The sequence below is a fragment of the Cebus imitator genome, unplaced genomic scaffold (genome assembly GCF_001604975.1).
Source record: "Cebus imitator isolate Cc_AM_T3 unplaced genomic scaffold, Cebus_imitator-1.0 Scaffold62, whole genome shotgun sequence".
NCBI lineage: Eukaryota > Metazoa > Chordata > Mammalia > Primates > Cebidae > Cebus > Cebus imitator.
This window is the reverse complement of record NW_016107377.1, coordinates 1,924,255-1,941,614: the sequence shown is the minus strand read 5'-3', so window position 1 is coordinate 1,941,614 and position 17,360 is coordinate 1,924,255. Positions and strand designations below refer to the sequence as shown.

General features: G+C 46.8%; 2 protein-coding genes across 2 annotated transcripts in view; one reads left to right on the top strand and one right to left on the bottom strand.

Moving 5' to 3' along the window:
• TNN (tenascin N) overlaps positions 1 to 500 on the top strand; it is a 64,347-nt gene extending 63,847 nt beyond the window's left edge. The window contains exon 19 of the mRNA XM_017529950.2: positions 1 to 500. Within this exon, the coding sequence (XP_017385439.1) occupies positions 1 to 134 (134 nt within the window). The 3' untranslated portion in view covers positions 135 to 500.
• A 9,453-nt stretch (positions 501 to 9,953) lies between these two features.
• Positions 9,954 to 17,360, bottom strand: part of KIAA0040 (KIAA0040 ortholog) — a 35,476-nt gene continuing 28,069 nt past the window's right edge. Inside the window, exon 4 of the mRNA XM_037739058.1 lies at positions 9,954 to 13,559. Coding sequence (XP_037594986.1) covers positions 13,131 to 13,427 — 297 coding nt within the window. The 5' untranslated portion in view covers positions 13,428 to 13,559 and the 3' untranslated portion in view covers positions 9,954 to 13,130. The remainder of the gene's footprint in view (positions 13,560 to 17,360) is intronic.

The following is a 17,360-nucleotide window of genomic DNA, read 5'->3' as shown; positions in this document are numbered from 1 at the left end:
ACTGGGAGCCGTGGAAAGGACATGAATTCTCCATTCCTTACGTGGAGCTGAAAATCCGCCCTCGTGGCTACAGCAGCGAGCCTGTCCTGGACAGAAAGAAGCGGACACTGGGAGGAAGGGTGCGAACGTTCTGATGGCCCGTGTGAGCGTTCATCGCAGGAGACCCCACCAGCTGTGGGAGCACGGGGTGGGGTGGGCAGTGGTGACTGGGGCTGGGAGTGCTCAGAGCCTCTGGGTTCTGGGGTCACCTGATAACCCGCAGAACAAATCATGTCACCAAGCTTCAAGCCATGGAGGTTCCTTCCCTCTCACCCGCATTTTTGCCCATCTTTATGAGGGCCTTGAAAATCAAAATAGCAGTTGCGCAGTATGAGTGGGAAAGACAGTGCTGGAACTGGGAGGTTTCCCAGCTTATCTTCAGCTGCAAATATACTGGATTAGGGCAAGAGAAGGAATCGCCCAGCACTTCACCAATTGGAAATCTCTGGAAATTTACATCTATCTATTTAAAGCTCTGCTAATGCTAATCTTTTCTCTGGAAAGAAGCAGAGGAGGGGTTCTGATGACCCGGGGGTTGCGGGCCTTTGCCACCCTCCTTTCCCACTGGGTTTTGAGGAAAACAGTGTGAACCTCCCCCTTTTAATTCCTGGGGTTATGGGGAAGAATAAAGGGAATCAAAGGGGCTAAGAAAGACTCACGTTTAGCTAAGTTCTAACTAGTATCCAGCATGCCAGAGACCAAAGCTGCCGCCTTACTGCTATTTTTAAGCGCCCTCTTTTCAATCATTTGCATAATTGTGTCCATAGAGCTGCATATGTTGTGAATAAATTCTCACTCATTTCAACTTTGAATAATTTGACTCTCTTGATAATTGGTTCCTCCCAAAGACTCTTCTGCAACCCCATTTCATGCCCACCAGGCCTCCGACTCCCTGTTTTCCCCACCCCGCATGTTGGAGTCCTGGGTTTTCCGGGAGTGCTCAGCACTGTGAGGCATACTGTTGATCGGACACTTGGCAAGGTCAGATCCTTTTTGCTTATTTTCTGCCATTTTGGAGGGTTTTCTGTAGCAAAGTCAGTGACCAATGAAATAACTTAAATTCCTATTCAAGAAGAAGAAGAAGAAAAAAAATAAACCACTTGATTAAAAAAAAAATTGCTTTGTGTTATTTTCCTCCACATAAGTGCACTTGAATTCTAAATTTAACCTAAGTGAGAGTGGGTACAATTTGCGCGTTGTAATGGATTTTGGTTGGCTGTGGCCTCTTATTTGCATGATGGGAAATAACAGTTTTTCGAATGCAGAAGCGAGCGCCTGGAAAGGAGGGTGAATGCTCTGAAAGCTGCAGCACCCCTCCAGGGCCAGGGTACGGTCCATTGCCTCGGTGTCTCCAGGTTTCAGCCTCTGGGTGAATGTCAAGCTATACTCCTGAAACGGTTTCTGTCGACCTTTAAAGTCTTCAGCAGCCCCCTCTGTTGCCTTCCTTCCCCAGACACACACCTTGAGCAATGCCTTGGTAACTGCTGGCTCTGATAAGGAGTGGTCTCAATGAAATACAGTTTTAGTGTTGATGCTAATGATGAAAAAAATCTGCTTGTATGTTATTGATTCAACAAGAGTTTATTAAGCATTTGTCTGCTTTGTTTCAGGCAGTGTTCTGGGCACCGGGGAAACAGAGGTGAGTGAGACAGACACTGTCCTTGTACTGACCGAGCCTGTATGCTGTCATTCATTCATTCGTTTACATTCACTCATTCAACAAGTAGAGAGTAAGCCCTATTACATGCCAAGTTCTGTTCTAAGCACTGGTGTTAATCAGGGACAAAACATCCTATTCCTGTCCTTGTGCTAGTATTCTCGTGGTGGAGGCTGACATTAAACAACAAATAAATGTGTAGTTACAAGAAGTGGGAAGTGCCATGGAGGAAAAAATAGAATTAGAAGATGAAGATGTTGCATGATGTTGGACTGTGAGCCTCTCTGAGGAGGAGATGTTTACAGAGATTGACCAGATTTATATTCTAATCTTGATCCAGCTTTGCCAGGATCTGAGCCTGAGCTAATTTCCTTTTCTGGCTTTTTTTTTTAAGTGGGGTCTCCCTCTGTCATGCAGGCTGGCATGTAGTGGCATGTCCAAGGCTAACTGCAGCCTTGAACTCCTGGGCTCCAGCCATCCTTCCGCTTCAGCCTCCTGAGTGGCTGGGACTATGGGCGCATGCTACTGTGCTCAGCTAATTTTTAAAAACTTTTTTATAAAGATGGAGTCTTGCGATCTTACCCAGCTTAGTCTCCTTATCTGTTTTAAAGTTCTATCTGCACAACATCCCAGTTCCAAGTCTTCTTCTCAAATTCTCGTCTTTCAGAAACATTTTTGTAGTTTTTATTGTTTTATTTAATAGAAATAGAGTCTCACCGTCGCCCAGGCTGTGTGAGGAAAACAGTGTAAATGTCTCCCTTTTAATTTCTAGTGTTGTGAGGAAGAACAAAGGGAATAAAAAAAGGCGAGTCCAATGGTGGGATCATAGCTCACTGTGACCTTGAACTCCTGGACCCAAGCAATCCTCCTGCCTCAGCCTCCCAAGTAGCTGGGACTGCAGGTGAGTGCCATCACACTCAAGTATATATGAGGCTCTAGCTATGTTGCCCAGGCTGGTCTTGAACTCCTGGCCTCAAGTGATCCTCCAGCCTCGACTCAGGAAGTAGCTGGCGCTACAGGTGCTCACCGCTGCACCTGGCTGGACTTCCCTTCTGCTCTTCCGTGACCCTGTTTGCATGTGGGATTTCCCATCACCTTTGGGATTCCGAAGCTTTGGCCTTATCACAGTGGTCCAGGCTTTTCAGAAAAGTGTGTCCTTTGCAAAATGGATCAAATCCCAGAGACTGACTTCGAGCCAAGGATGGTGGTTGGTAGGAAATGCTTCTCAACTTTGAACACGCTTGTTGACACAGAGATCGCAGGGTCCCTTCCCCAGACATTCTGGTTAAGTAGGTCTGGACCAAAGGCTGCTGTTGGAGTGGAGTCCACTCTGAGTAGTTCAGTCCACTCTCAGTAGCTCTGGCATGGGTGGGGGTGGGGGATGCCGATGGTCTTTTTGCTCAGGAGGAATCTGTGATGGTGGCAAATTACAAAACACATACCCCCCTCCACGTTCATTGGCTCCAGGGTTTCTCCACCACTGGCCAAGAGGGGGACTTCTGGAAAACAGGAGCTAGTTTTTACATTCTTTTGCCTGTAGGACCCATGGCGCACAAAGGAGGCGGTGAAGGAAACCTCGGCTGACCCTTCAGAGGTTCTGCTGGGGACCAGGAAGGAAGGTAGAAGATACTCATTTTCAAAGGGTATTTGTCTGACTGAGGGAAGCATTCCAACTGGAAACTTCCATACCTAACCTCATATTAACATGACCAAGTGCTCACAACTTCTGATCTGGTGGCTGAATACGGGCCTATGGAATGGGTTTCTGGTTAGACCTGCTTTTTAGAGTCCGACAATTTTCTTACAGCCAGGTCATGAGCCATCAAGGTTTTGAAGCTTTCAGGGACGATTTCTACCCTTCAGGACAAACTAAACAAAATCTTTCATAGAGGGGACAGGCTACAAGCCAGGCCCTGGGCTAGATGTGAAGACAGAAGTCTTGGCAGTGTGTGGTTGAGTTTCCAAAGTGTTTCCTTTTATGCAGGACACGAGCAAGACAGTGATGAGCAGAACACAAACGCGGCCCTCAAGCAGCTCTTGGAGTGGTGGCAGAGACAGCCGTGGACACAAACCTGGGACAGTGAGTCTGTAGGGAGGTGGACTGGACACTGAGGGCAGAATGGGGGTGGCTCATCCTGCCGGGGTGCTGAGGGAGAGAGCTTCATGGGGGTGCGATATCAGCTTTAGGTCTGGAAGGATGAGTTCTGGGGTGTGGGTGAAACCAGAAGCCTGGGGGGACGTGGGGCCCATCGGGTGTAGGAGACTCGGCTGCAAGGAAGAGAAAGGGTAGAGTGTGGCATGTTTGAGGGACAAAGTGGTTTCTTACTCGGGGGAGGAGAGCTTGGTGGGGAGCCAGGCTGGTGAGATGGATGGGGATTCTTCCTTTGCCAGGCCAATACTGTGGTTCTTAGTGTCAGGGTCGGCAGGGGGCCTCCACAGGTACAGAAGCCCCCTCCCCTCCATGGGCTCTGCTCCAGTGGGTCTCAGGGGCTTCCTAAAGTGCCCCCAAGGATTCCAACATGGACCACGGTTGAGAGCCCCTGCTCCGATGAAAGCACGTGGATAGTGGGGAACACACAGGTTTTAAACCTAAGGGTGACAAGGTCAGACTTGTGTTTTGGAAATGTCAGTCTGGTGATAGGATAGAGAATGGGGCTGAGGGTGTTGAGGGAGGTTTTGGAGGCAGGATAGGGACTCACAGCCCAGTTGAGGGCTACTATGGTAGTTCAGGCAAGAGGTCATGACTTCCTTGGCTTGTGGCAGAAATGGTGGAGAAGGGGAGGAGGGCCCAGGTTAGCGAGGTATCCAGGAAGAAGGAACGGTGGGCTTTGAGGAGGAAGGGTGGGGCAAGCAAGAGATGGGTCCTTTCTCAGAGCTTAGAGCTATTTGTTCCTGACCGTGGCTTCCTCTGGGAATAGGGTCCCAGATTTTATGTTTGTCAAATGAGATCAAAAGCTCTGCATTTAAACTTTGAATTCTCAGAGATTTAAAGATGATTAAAGCCAGGAAATGCTGAAGGAGCTGGGGAGAAAGATAGAAAATGCCTCCAGAAGTTGTGATCAAGGAAGGATAGAGGCCAGGTGCGGTGTGTGAAGAGCTGTGGACAGGGGACATGCAGATGAAGGGACGGCGTGGCAGAAGAAAAACAAGTATAACAGAGAGAAACTCTTAGTGAAATTTAGCCAGTTGATGGAAAAGGCCCTCCACTAATCCCAGCTACTCGGGAGGCTGAGTCAGGAGAATCGCTTGAATCCAGGAGGCAGAGGTTGCAAAGAGCTGAGATTGCACCATTGCACTCCAGCCTCGGCAACAAGAGCGAGACTCCATCTTAAATTTTTTTTTTTTCCAAGTCATTACCTTAAGCACTTTGCTAGGGTGGTGGAGGGGATCAGGAGGGAGTTCATGTCAATACGGAACTAATCAATACGGTTGGGACCGCAGCTTAGTGCAAAAGGCTTGCTATATTCAGCATGGCCAGGAGATGGCAGTGTTGTCCTGTCGGGAGCCTCTCATTTCAGCGCCGCTTTTCCATAAAGGGGAGTTCTGCGGGCTAGGTCCCCACTTCTTTCTTGGGTGATACTATATGGAGAGTCAGTCGGTGAGGTCCTGCTTAGCATTGAGCCTGCACTTGGTGGTTTCTTAGGCAGCGTTCTTGCTGGACTAATGTGCAAAAAAATAACTGGGAATAACCTTGAGATTGCCTGGTGAGACTGGACTGCATCCCCAGACCTGGCGTACTGGGCTGCTGGGGAGGAAAGGCGGACGGAGGGTGTCGGCCTGATGAAAGGTGAAGGAGAGGCACCCCTGGGAGGGACTTCAGACAGCTCCTGATTTGCAAATGAATTTACTTCTCCAATTCTTTCTGCCAGTTGGCTGTTTCTGTGGGTAAAATGATTTGAGTTCCAATTCTAATGTTATAGAAAGAAGTTAGGTTGTCAGGCTAGCCCATAAATCCTGTTTATAATATAGATGAGTGGCAGTGTATGTATAATGAAAAATAGAAAACAATAGTATTACAGTATAGTCATCTAAATAAAAGAAGGAAACCAGATGGAATGGAAAAGATTTTTATTTTGATGAGTGAACAAATTTAGGTTTAATTAGAGAAGGAGAAGGAGGCGGATGAGGCTTGCTGCAGGACATCCAAAGGAGACATTTGGGCACTTTAAAGGCTTATGGGCAGACCCTTGATTGTGTTCAATAATTTCCAACTCAAGGGAGGTGCTGTTACCAGTTCAACGGTCTTTGAGGAGCCAAGATCAGATTGGCCTGGATCTCGATGCCTGGTTGGCAGAAGAAACACTGGGGTAGGAGTCTGAAGCCTTGGGTTTCCATTCCAGTTTAGGGTAAGCTGGCTTACCTTCTCCGGGCCTCATTTTCTTCATTTATAAAGTGAGAATCAAGTGAAATAATGAAAGTGGTTTTTATGTATGAAGGCACCCTGGAATGGTAAAATAGTGGGCTTGGATGGGTCTTCATTTTTTGACTTAAAACTTTTTCTCTTTTTCCTTTTGATAGAGATGTCTCTCTAGTAGATCTAAAGCACGTTTGCTATGAATAGCCACCAACAGGACTATTATGGGTTGCAAATGGAAGAAAGAGGAAGGGACGAGTAAAAGAGAAAGGTTCATAAAGGTTAGTGAGAATCTGTGTACATTGCAGAAAGTTTCCTTTGGAGATGACATTGACTGAGCTGTCAATAGTGGAAATCAGGAGTAGAGGACACATGGAAGGCACACTAGCCCTCCACGGGAGTCGGGAGCAGGGGACGTGTGGGGTGCGCACTAGCCCTCCGCGGGAGTCGGGAGCAGGGGACGTGTGGGGTGCGCACTAGCCCTCCGCGGGAGTCGGGAGCAGGGGACGTGTGGGGTGCGCACTAGCCCTCCATGGCAGCATTTCCCAAGTGGTGCCCTCTTGGAATCTTTGTTCCTCCAGATGTGCTAAAATAAAACGAGGTTTATGGCTAAATAAATTTCAGAAGATTTTAAGTGGAGTTAAACCAATTTATTTATTATCATACTTGTTAGAAACGTTAATGTGATAATGCAATTGCAGATCCCAAGGGGGTGAAGTGGGAAAGTTATGCTGTGCACTGTCCGGAAACTTATTTGACTGTACACAATTCTTTTGTTGCTCTGAATATCTAGATAGTATTTCTCACAGTGTGGTTCAGAGACCACCTGCGTTTACCTAGTGCTTATTAAAGCAGGTTGTCTGGCATCACCCTAGACTTAATAATCAGCCAGAAGGGCAGGGGGAGACAGGTAATTAGCATTTCTGAAAAACATGTCAGTGATTATTTTTCCCCCCAATTGACACATTTATTTAGCATATAGTATGTGCCAGGCTCCATGCTAGGTGTTGAAGATACAGCAGTGAATAAGACAGTTCTAATTCTAACTTCATAAAGGCTAATTCTAATGGGGGTCAAAATAGGGGTGGGGCGTTGGGAATAGAAGGGACACACAATTACAATGTGATCCGGTCTTACTGCAACGGGGAGGACTTTTGTGGTTAGGGAAGCTTTACTGTAGGGAGCGGTGGCATATGGAACACTTCACCAAAATGTTTGTGACAATTGAGGCTTAGGATTTGTGGAAATCCCCCATATGTCAAATGAGCACAGCATTCTGAACCCTGATGGACTTGTGAATTTCACATAAAACCTGGAGACTTTTTTGTAAATTTGAGAACAGGTGAACTAGCTGGATGGGCGTTCTACAGGAAACACTTATAAGGTGAAAACGATGTTGGCTCACGCTCTCTCCTGATCTGGCCACCAGGTGGCACTGTCATGCTAGGGCGACTTGGTTGTGGGCAGAGGCGGGACAGATAATTAGGCAACCTTGCCTGTCATATACTGTGAATCTGGAGACCTTAATTCACGGAGTATTGGTAATCCTGTAGGTAGTGCAGTACATGGTGAAATTAGGGAACACATCATGGGGAACCATGGGGAATAGAAAATGCAATTATCTGTATTTTCAATCCCCATCTCATTCGTCTTGCCTGGATCATTTGCCTCTATGGACTGTTGCTTTCTTCTTGGAAATTTCTTTTCCTTTGACTCCTAGGACACAGCTCTCTCATGATTTCTTTTCAACCCTTAATAGTAAATAACATTTATTGGGCACTTAATATAAGCCAGGTCCTGTGCTAAATGCTTTATACACGTGATCATTTAGTGCTCCCTATGAGGTAGCTACTCTCATTAGCTTTATTTAGCAGGTAAGTCTTGCAGACAGATTAAGCCATGGGTCCAAATGATGTAACTAGTGAGAGTTGGAGTTAGCATCAGGGTTGGGACAACCCTGGTCCTGAGCCCTAGCCCCCTGCATCATGGCCTCCAAGAGCCCTGATGATTTCTGAATGGTCCCCATCAGTCTGTCCGCCCGCATCACTACTGTGGGGTGCACTTACACTTTGTAGACTACACACGGGGCCCTCCTTTCTGTTTCTTCCTGTGCAAGTCTCTGGACAGCTCCTGGGTGAGCTCCCCTGTCCTGTCCTGAAGTCAGCCTGGGAGCGTCCCTCTAAGCGGCAGTGGCCACACTGTCTTGTAACGGTCTGTTTGCTTGTTTGTGTCCTCCCTATCAGGCTCTGAACCCCTCCAGAACAACTTAGTATCACTGGCACCTAAGGTGTGTGACATATAGTCAACAGTCAGAAATGTTAATGGAATAAACAGCCTCAAGAGAGGGCTGGAGGTACACAATCACAGTCATTCCTGAATAAATATAGCGTGGCATTGCCCACACAGGTGTTTGAAAACATCCCTTTAAGTCTATCGCAGACAGAAAGCCAGTTGAAGGGATTTATTTTTCAGTCTTGTAATCCTGTGACTTTGAATTGGGGAATAGTTCTAAGGTCAAAGGGCAAGGGGCCAGTGCAGAGTGCTGTGGTGAGTTGAGAATGCTAACGGCGAGATGGCATTGTCCAAATTCATATTACACCCCAAGGCTGGGATGGAGCCGGGGTGGGTGCAGCTGAGGGCACTGAGCACTGGCATCCCCTCAGGTGTGCAGCAGCTGCTCTCCTCCCAGATGGTTTCTGAGCAGCAGTTCCTCCTCTGCACTGGAAAGTTTAGCAATGTCCTGAATGGTTGAACAGGGAGCTGAATGAAGAGTCTCTGTTCTCTGGTTGTCATGAGTGTATGGTGATGGGGAAGGGAGCCCAGGAATGAACTCATCTGGAACTGCAGACATAGCCTGCCTTGGAGGAGATAAGGCAGAGAGTCCACCTGTGCTCTAGGCCTTTCTTCCTAAGCCCTCCTTGAAATCCAGTCAGCGTGGGTGTTTTGCCCACGTGTTTGACACAGCCTGTCCCCAATAAGCTCACGGACCTATGCTGCCCAGGATGGTAGCTGCTAGCCACGTGTGTCTACTGAGCACTTGAAATGTGGCTGGCAGGGTCAGGCGCAGTTGCCCATGCCTATAATCCCAGCACTTCGGGAGGCTGAGGCAGGCAGATCACTTGAGGCCAGGAGTTCAAGACCAGCCTGGCCAGTATGGTGAAACTCCGTCTCTACTAAAATACAAAAATAATTAGCTGGGGGTGGTGGCGCATGCCTCTCATCCCAGCTACTCAGGTGGCTGAGGCATGATAACTGCTTGAACTTGGGAAGTGGAGGTTGCAGTGAGCCAAGATCATACCACTGCACTCCAGCCTGGGTGACAGAGCAAGACTCGGTCTCAAAAAAAAAAAAAAAAAAAAAAGAAAAAAGAAATATGGCAGACATAGCTGAGCTAGTGCACCTTTAATTTCATTTCAATGAATTTAAATAGTCACGTGTGGCTAATGGTACCATATTGAACAGTGTATGCACACACACATATACATACATTTTTAGCTCTAGTGGCTACTCTGGAGGTTTTTGATCCCTCCTTTCCCAACACTGAATTTAACACAAAGGTCCATTTTTCCTTAGGTTTTTGCTATTTCCCCCCTTTTCCTTTAAGAAGACATTGATGGACCTCATTGACGGAAAGTTCTCTAAGTGTTGCCAAGGAACATCACCGTATTTTTCCTGTAGCTGGCACCTCTGAGGGAGTCTGGTCTCTGAGGCCATCTGTTTTGCAAACGGGTGAGACAGCCACATTCTTGGTCCTCAGACATATGACTCTATTGTGGCAAAGGCAGTGACTGACGAGGGCTGGGACATATGTGTCACAGAAAGAGTCCCTGTATCCATCATTTCTGAGTGATGTCTGAGCAGGGGTAATACCTAATGTTAAGAAAGTAACCGACTCCAGCAAGATTTTCATTTCCAAAGTATTTTATTTAAATAAGTTTTTCTTTTGTGTGTGCTTGAACTTTACAGAAAAAAATACTGACAAATACTATACAGCTTGGACCAGTTATATTCTTCTTGGAAAGGCGACTGCCCTTTTTCTACCTTTCTCCCTCTCTGCTTCTCCCAAGAAATAAAAACATGGAACCCACTGAGTGATGGGGAAAGGCCTTCTCTGGCTGTTGGCTGGAACCTGGCTGAAGGTGCTCAGAAGTCCAGGCCTAGGGGATCCCTTTCTTGAGCCTGTGCTGGTCTAGGAAGCCTCTTCCTTATGAATCCCTTTTTTGTCCCCCATGAACTTAACCTCCCCAGATGAGTCTAGCAGTCTCTGGTCCTGAGGTCCCGTGGGTTGCCAGTGGCAGTTCAGGGACAGAGGCTGGAAGGAGTGAAAATGGAGAAGAATAAAGGGCTGGGGCTGCCTGGTACAGGCAGAAGAGGGAATCAGAGAAGCATAAAACATGGAAAGATGAGAAGGAAGTGGAAAGGAGAGAGTGGACACCAACAATCGCCTTGTTTGTTCGCTCCTTTCATGCACCTGTTTATTTAACAAAAATTTTCGGGCCTATCCTGCATTGGCACTCCTCTAGGTATGCCAGGAAAGGTTGTCAGGGTGGTTGTGGTGGGGAAAAGAGAAGCCCCATTCTGGGTTTGCTTCTTCTGAGTCATCGGCTGTGGAAGTGACTGAGAGTGAGTTTCTGGGTGTTTTATGCCTGCAGTGAGAGCCAGTCCGTTGGATTAGGAGACATCAGGGACACTGTGCCTGGAGATAGAGGCCTTGTCATGGCAATGACAACTGACTGCTGTCTTAATTCAAAGGAGCAAGCAGTTGCCATGGAAACCATGTTACTTGTGTGGTCCCGGATCCCGGCGATCCTCCCTCCTAGATCACATCTGACACCACGTCTCAGCTGTCAGCCTCCACATCTCCCTGGCCACCCATATTACGGGGACTGAGAGGTGGAGACAGGAAGGGCAGCTTGTCCTGGTGGGCAGTGGGAGGTGTGGGGAGACATCTCCCACATATCTGGGTTTGGTGCAGGCAGATGACAGTGATTCTGCTATGTGAAGGGCACAGGCAGAGGCTCCATGACAAACTCTCTCTGTGACAAAGGGATAGAGAACCAGACTGCTTCTTTCTCTGGTCAAAGGGGTTGATGAGTAGGAGGCCTGAGTGCTTAGGCAGTTTATGGCCATATAGAGTGAGAGGGCAAATGTGACTGGCTCTAAAATATATGCAGGTCTGAATTATGATTCACAGGGTCATCTGTTAGAAAACCCTGGTGCAAGGGTCACCACTAGATGCCACCCTCCACAGGCCTAAGTACACCTGGAGGGCAGGTGAGTACCAGATGGCCCAAGTGAGCCAACAGTATTTGCTTTCATTTACTCAGCAGCAAATTTCATTTAATGTAATTTTATAGAATTTAGTTTTTTGCTACTATAAATGTCATAGTTTACCTATATTATTAATTAGTGATTTTGCCACTGTGTAGAGTAGCTTCCTTGGGAAAATATTTCAAGAGAGCTTCCTAGTATATTTGCAAATAAACTTTTAGAACACAACTTGCTCCCAAGGTGTGAACTGTCCATCTTTGCCATAGTCACAATACAGTCAAAATACCAACCAGTTCATCCTGTAAGTGGATTAACTCTGCTTCCCAACCTCGGTCTGGCAGGGAAAGCCCTCCTCAGCTCACTGTGGATCTAATTGACACGTCCTCACATACCTCAGGGCACACGTGTTGCCTACATGCACTCTCTTGCAGCCTTAAACACCCGATTTCATCCATTGCAGCAATTAGTGGGCTCACTTAGAAGAGAAGGTCACTTGGGGAGAGTTGGTGAGGTATTACAAGCTTACCCTTAACAACATCACATGTCCAACAGTAACCACAGACAGTTCTATGAACCTACTGTGTGCAAGGCACTTGCCTGAGCTTCAAGATAAATATAAATAAACCTCTTTATGGTTTCATCCTACTTTCATTGAAGCTTCGTTACCTCTGCATTCCACCTGTGCCATACCATACACCCATTACCACCTTATGACATCACTTCCAGTGTGGCCTTCTGTGAGACTGTACTGATGATTGTCTAGTCCTTTCCCTGCTGGCAACTCTGGTCATACAGAAGGTACCTAGCTCAGGTGTAGCACCTCCTTACCCTTTCCATCTGTAAAACATTCATTGCACAGGTACACAATTGCAGTCCACTGACATAACTGAGTGGGCTTCCATAGCTTTCTAGCAGTCACTACCAAGTGCTCTTTGTTCTTGCTTGGAGAAAGGCACTTTGCTGAGTGGTTTGGGGAGGGTCATGTTTCAAAGAGAGGTCTTGGACCACCTTAAACACCTCTCAGTGGCAATGAGGACGGACCTTGTCAGGAATTACAAGAAAAAGTGCTTTCGATGAATTTTGATCCATCACTCTTTAAACATCTTGGCACAGTTGAGGGGTCAGAGACACAGGAATTTGGTGTGTTTGTATCAAGATGCGCAGGGGTGGGGACTGTAGCAGGTTGCTGGAATGTCCAATTATGGGTACTTGTAGTAAAAGTTCATTTGTAGAGATAGAAATAGGAAAGCATGCATCTCTAACCTGAGTGGTTTATGGAATAGACGGTGTATGGGGAGCCTTGCTGGTTATGTAATTGTATATATGTGTCTGAATCTGGCTAGGCTTCCCCGTGAGACATTTTTGTGACTGTAGATAATGTACTTCCCTGCACAAAGTACATAGCCAATAACCATTTAGTGAGCAGAATATACTTGTCCATGTACCTGTTGCCTGAATTTCTGTGTGCGTTATGTACATGTGCACACACTTAGGAACCATATCGAGATGTATGGATAAATGTTCTTTGTGCTTTTGCATATGGGGTATGTCAGAGACAGGTAGGAGTCATCCCTGGGTCTGCAGTAAGGAGCACTGCTATTGGACACATAGCTGCCAAGCAGTACCCAAGAATTGTCCACCTGCCCCCTGGGATTGCCGTCCAATGGACACTTAGTCTGAGGTTTGTTCCTTGGTTGAGTAGTTACCTAAGTGGACCTAAATGCATCATTTCATGGGTTCCTGAAATATCTGTGTGTGGTCAGAAGGAGGCTTAGCCCCAGAGAGGAGACACCTTTGCTTCCTGCCTAACTAAACAGGCAGTGATGGTCTCTTCTCCATCTGGAGAAGCTTGGGTTGAGCAGAGATCCAGAGGTCTTCTTCATCCTTCTTCTTCTTCTTCTTCTTCTTCTTGTTCTGCTCCGGCTCCTGGCCCCTCTTGCCTGTTCGGCTACAGCACCAATGGCAACAGATGAAAAGGAGTGTGATGATCACCAATAGTGGCAGGCCCAGGAGGACTCCCAGGCAGATGGTGTTGTAGATGCCTTCTTGGTGTTTGGCCAAGATGGTGTCCCACATAGAGCTGAAGAAGGCGCTGATTCTCTCCATGGTGCTTGGCTAGATTCGCACAGAGAGCCCCCTTGGCTCACTAGCAGGTCCTGGGTTCCAAAGGATGCAACCTTGACCACTTGTAATTTATTCCTCTTCCAGCTTTGGGTTTGGGCATGCCACCGACAGCACCTGAAGAGATTAAAACAGACAACTGAAGAGAAATGCAGAGAGACTGGTCTACAAATTTTAATAGTATCATAGATTTTGGGCTTAGGAAAGGGGAAGGAATTGAACATTTCCAGAGTTCAGTAAACTTGTATCGAGACTCAATAAACAAGATAAATACATGCATGCAATCAATAGGCATCAACTAATTCTTGCTATGTACACACATTATATTGGGCTTAGGATATAAAAATGAATAGTATATCAGGTCCGGCACATAGAAAGTTCTCAGCAGTTGTTGGATAAATGAATCAATGTGTGTGTTTGGTGTTCTGATGAGGGGTTACTTCCCTGGACTCCTCTGCAACAGCAGTTCTGAATCTTTTTTCCACTGCAGCTCACTTGACAGGTGTTGAACACACTCCCCACAGGACAGTTCTGTATGTGACCTTTTATTAACATCACTTGCCGTTTTCAATGCTTATTGAAGCTTAATCACAAGATGAGATGTCTACGTCTTGCTGTCTGGGCTAAGAGATCATCAGTCTTCATCCTATCCCACCCTGCTTTCCTTGCTGTCCCCTCATGCTCTCTTCCCTGCTCCGTGTCTCCACCCCTCCTTACATCCCATTCCTGTGCCTGACAAGTCCTCTCCTCCCAAGGCTGGGAGAACCAGGGGTGACCATTTGCTGGCTTTCCACTTTCTACCTTCCTCTCCCTCATTAGCCTCGTCCCTGTTTTCTATCTCTTGACTACATACTCCAAAGTCTCCTGCTCTCTTTCTTCTCCGTGAGAGAGGAGTCCTTGCAGGCTGCTTAGTGATGATGCTTAGAAACCAGGGTGAGCTTCCTGGATGCCTCCCTGCTCCTGTCCTGAACTCAGCATATAGCTGGGGCCATTTTCCTGGTTGCTTATACAGAGCGGACCCCCCTCCCTGGTCACCCCTCTACATATAACTTAAAGCTCAGCTCTCAAGTATAAGGTCTTAGAGGCTGCCTTCAGTTCTGGAATTATAGGTTCTTGTGTACAAACAAGACTTCAAGGACAGGCATAATTCAAGGAAATTTAAGACGCCTGTTGGTGCAAGACATTGCCCAGGACCCAAATGTCAAGGAGTTGTTGATTTTCAGGACAGACACTCTAGAGATCATCCCAACCAACTCTCTCACTGAAGGATGAAGAATCTGAGGTCCAGATCAGTGAGGTAACATGTCTGAGGCTACACAGAGCCATCCAGGCCACACAGGGCCACCCAGACCTCTGGCCAGTGGGCTCAGCACTCCCTCTAGGCTGCCAGGCAAGCAGAGGAACTAAGAATGATGATGATGTCACTTTGTACTTGCATTTCACTTGATACTTTTCTAATCATTCATGTGCATTTAATCTTTTGAGTGAGCAACAGGATGGTGCTGTGTCTAGGATGGGAACACTGGGGGACCAAAGCCTGGAATTCAAGGTCAGCTCAGGCTTCAGTGCATGCATGTGCAGCCCTCCTGGGTGATGTTTTCTACATGATGCCCCAGCAATTGTCCTCAGACGTCTAATTCCTTGGATAGCATGCTCTATCAATGTCTCATGATCCCAGGGCCCATGTGCCCATCTAAGCCCCAGCTGACCCGAGTCCTTGTCTGCTGGCATGTATCCCACCCTCTCGTGGCGTTATTTACACAGTTTTTGCAAGTGCACAAATTGGCACCTACTACTGAGCCATTTGGTCCATAGAGTCTGGAAAAATGCCATAGGATGACAATAATAATTTTAGCGAACTTTTAGTAAGCCCTAATTGTGCACCAGGCACTGTTCTCAGCACTCTATTCACTCATTAATCTTCGAGACACCCTTAGGAAGTAGGTACTGTGATTCCCCCATCCTGCAGCTGAAGACGTGGAGGCACAGGCCACATGGTGAGTGAGTGGCAGAGCTGGGCTCACTCAGTCTGGGGAGTTTGGCTCCAGATCCCCAAGGAGTGAGCTGTTCACAGGTGTTGCTCTGTAGCCTCCTATTCCTTTGTGTGGAATTAACCCGTTTTTGGCAAGCAGCCCAGGATTTACAGACTCTTACAATATTTGGCTGTTCCCCAGATTGACTTAAATGCTTACCCCATTTGTAGGAAAGACTGCAAAGAGATTTATTTCTTATTGTTAGATATTTCCCAAATGCATGAAGATACATAAAATAAAAACCATGTCCTGCCCAAGTCCAGGTTTATAGAAAGCATATGGCTGCCCGAACTTAAACTCAACATGCAACAAAGAAAAGTATCCTGAGTCATTGGATACTTTGACGAGAGGAGGAGAGGTATGTCCTCTCGTCCAAAGCTCGGCCCAAGCCCCTCTGAACAGCCCATGCCATGGATCTTCCCACACACCATCAAGCTGCCAGGCTCTCTGCAGAGAAAAGCAGCCTCTGGCATGCTTCTAAGCCCCAGTGACCACCTCAAGCCACTCATCTCTCTTCTGGGTTTTCCTTCTCCCTTTGCCATGACCTTTACTTTTACCTTGGCCTTCGGTGGCTTTTTGGCCCTGTCTGCTGGAATCTTTCTGCTCTGTTTTGGGAAGGCTTTGGGTGCTTTTCTTTAATTTGATCCTACTCACAGCTTTCCTGATTCACATTAGACAACACTGCCACCACAACTGTTCACCAACTATTCTGTGCCAGCGGTCATGTTGATCCTGCAGGGAGCAGACAAGCATCAGGGGCCCCTCTGGGTTCAGCCACTGAGGATGGAGGGCGAGCTCACGGAGAACATCAGGCCAGTTTTCATGAAGGTGGAGCCACTTGGGAAGGACCTTTAAGACATGTAGTATTTTGACAGAGAAATATGGGTGAAAAGGATGTGCAAACATTCCAGGCAGAGAAACTTCTAGAACATGAGCAAGAGAACAGGAGGTCTTCTGGTGAGTCTGGGGCTCAATGTGGGAGAAGAGAGGACGGGAAGGGAAGCTAAAAAGGGAGGTGCAGCTAGGGTAGAGAGGCCCTCATAGGGTTTGCGCTTATTTGGGGACTTTGATCACAACAGGAGAATGTTGTGATCAGAGCTGCCTTTCAGGAAAAGATGGCAGGATCTTAAGAACTCTGGCAAATGTGTTAAGAAAGCTCTTTAAATCTCTTTATCCGTTTATCAAACATTCACTGAGCACCTAATATGTTTCGCACACTGTTGGGTGTTGAGGATTCAAGAGTGAATGAGAAAGATATGGTTTCTGAGCCTTGTCCATTCCAGGGGAGTTAGTACTATTGAAAGATCAGGTCATAAAAGCCAAGTATAATAAGCAAATTCCAACCTAGATTGCTTAGTAGTATGAGATAGAAGCATGCATTTGAATTGTATGTTTATCTCAATGTATTGGGCCCTCCCACTCCTTCCAACCTTTGTCTTAAACTCATCCATCCCTTGGCACCTAAAATGGCCTTTGAATAAATAGATTTCTTTTCAAGCTAAAGCTAAGTCAATAATTCACTTTTAGATTCCTCAAGGGACTTATTTGAGGCGGCCCTCCATACGGCCAAAGAGTATTCATTAACATTTGGGAAAGCAGTCTGGGGAAAATTCGATTAAAAGATATTCTTTATGTTTTTTAATCTAAGAATTCTTTTATAGGCACCCCCTAGGTTACTCGCTGAGCTCTGCCAATCTATAGTGTTTCATTAGTATTTATGAGTCTTGCAATATTAGCATTTCTAGAAAACAATCAAATGTCTCCTTAGTGGCATGAATTAAAAGTTAGAACTTCCATGGAATGCAAAAGAAGACACACTTTGGCCCCTGGAAGTACGCTCTGGGAGACCTAGCCTTTTGTTGGCTTTTGAGTATCACTGATGCTG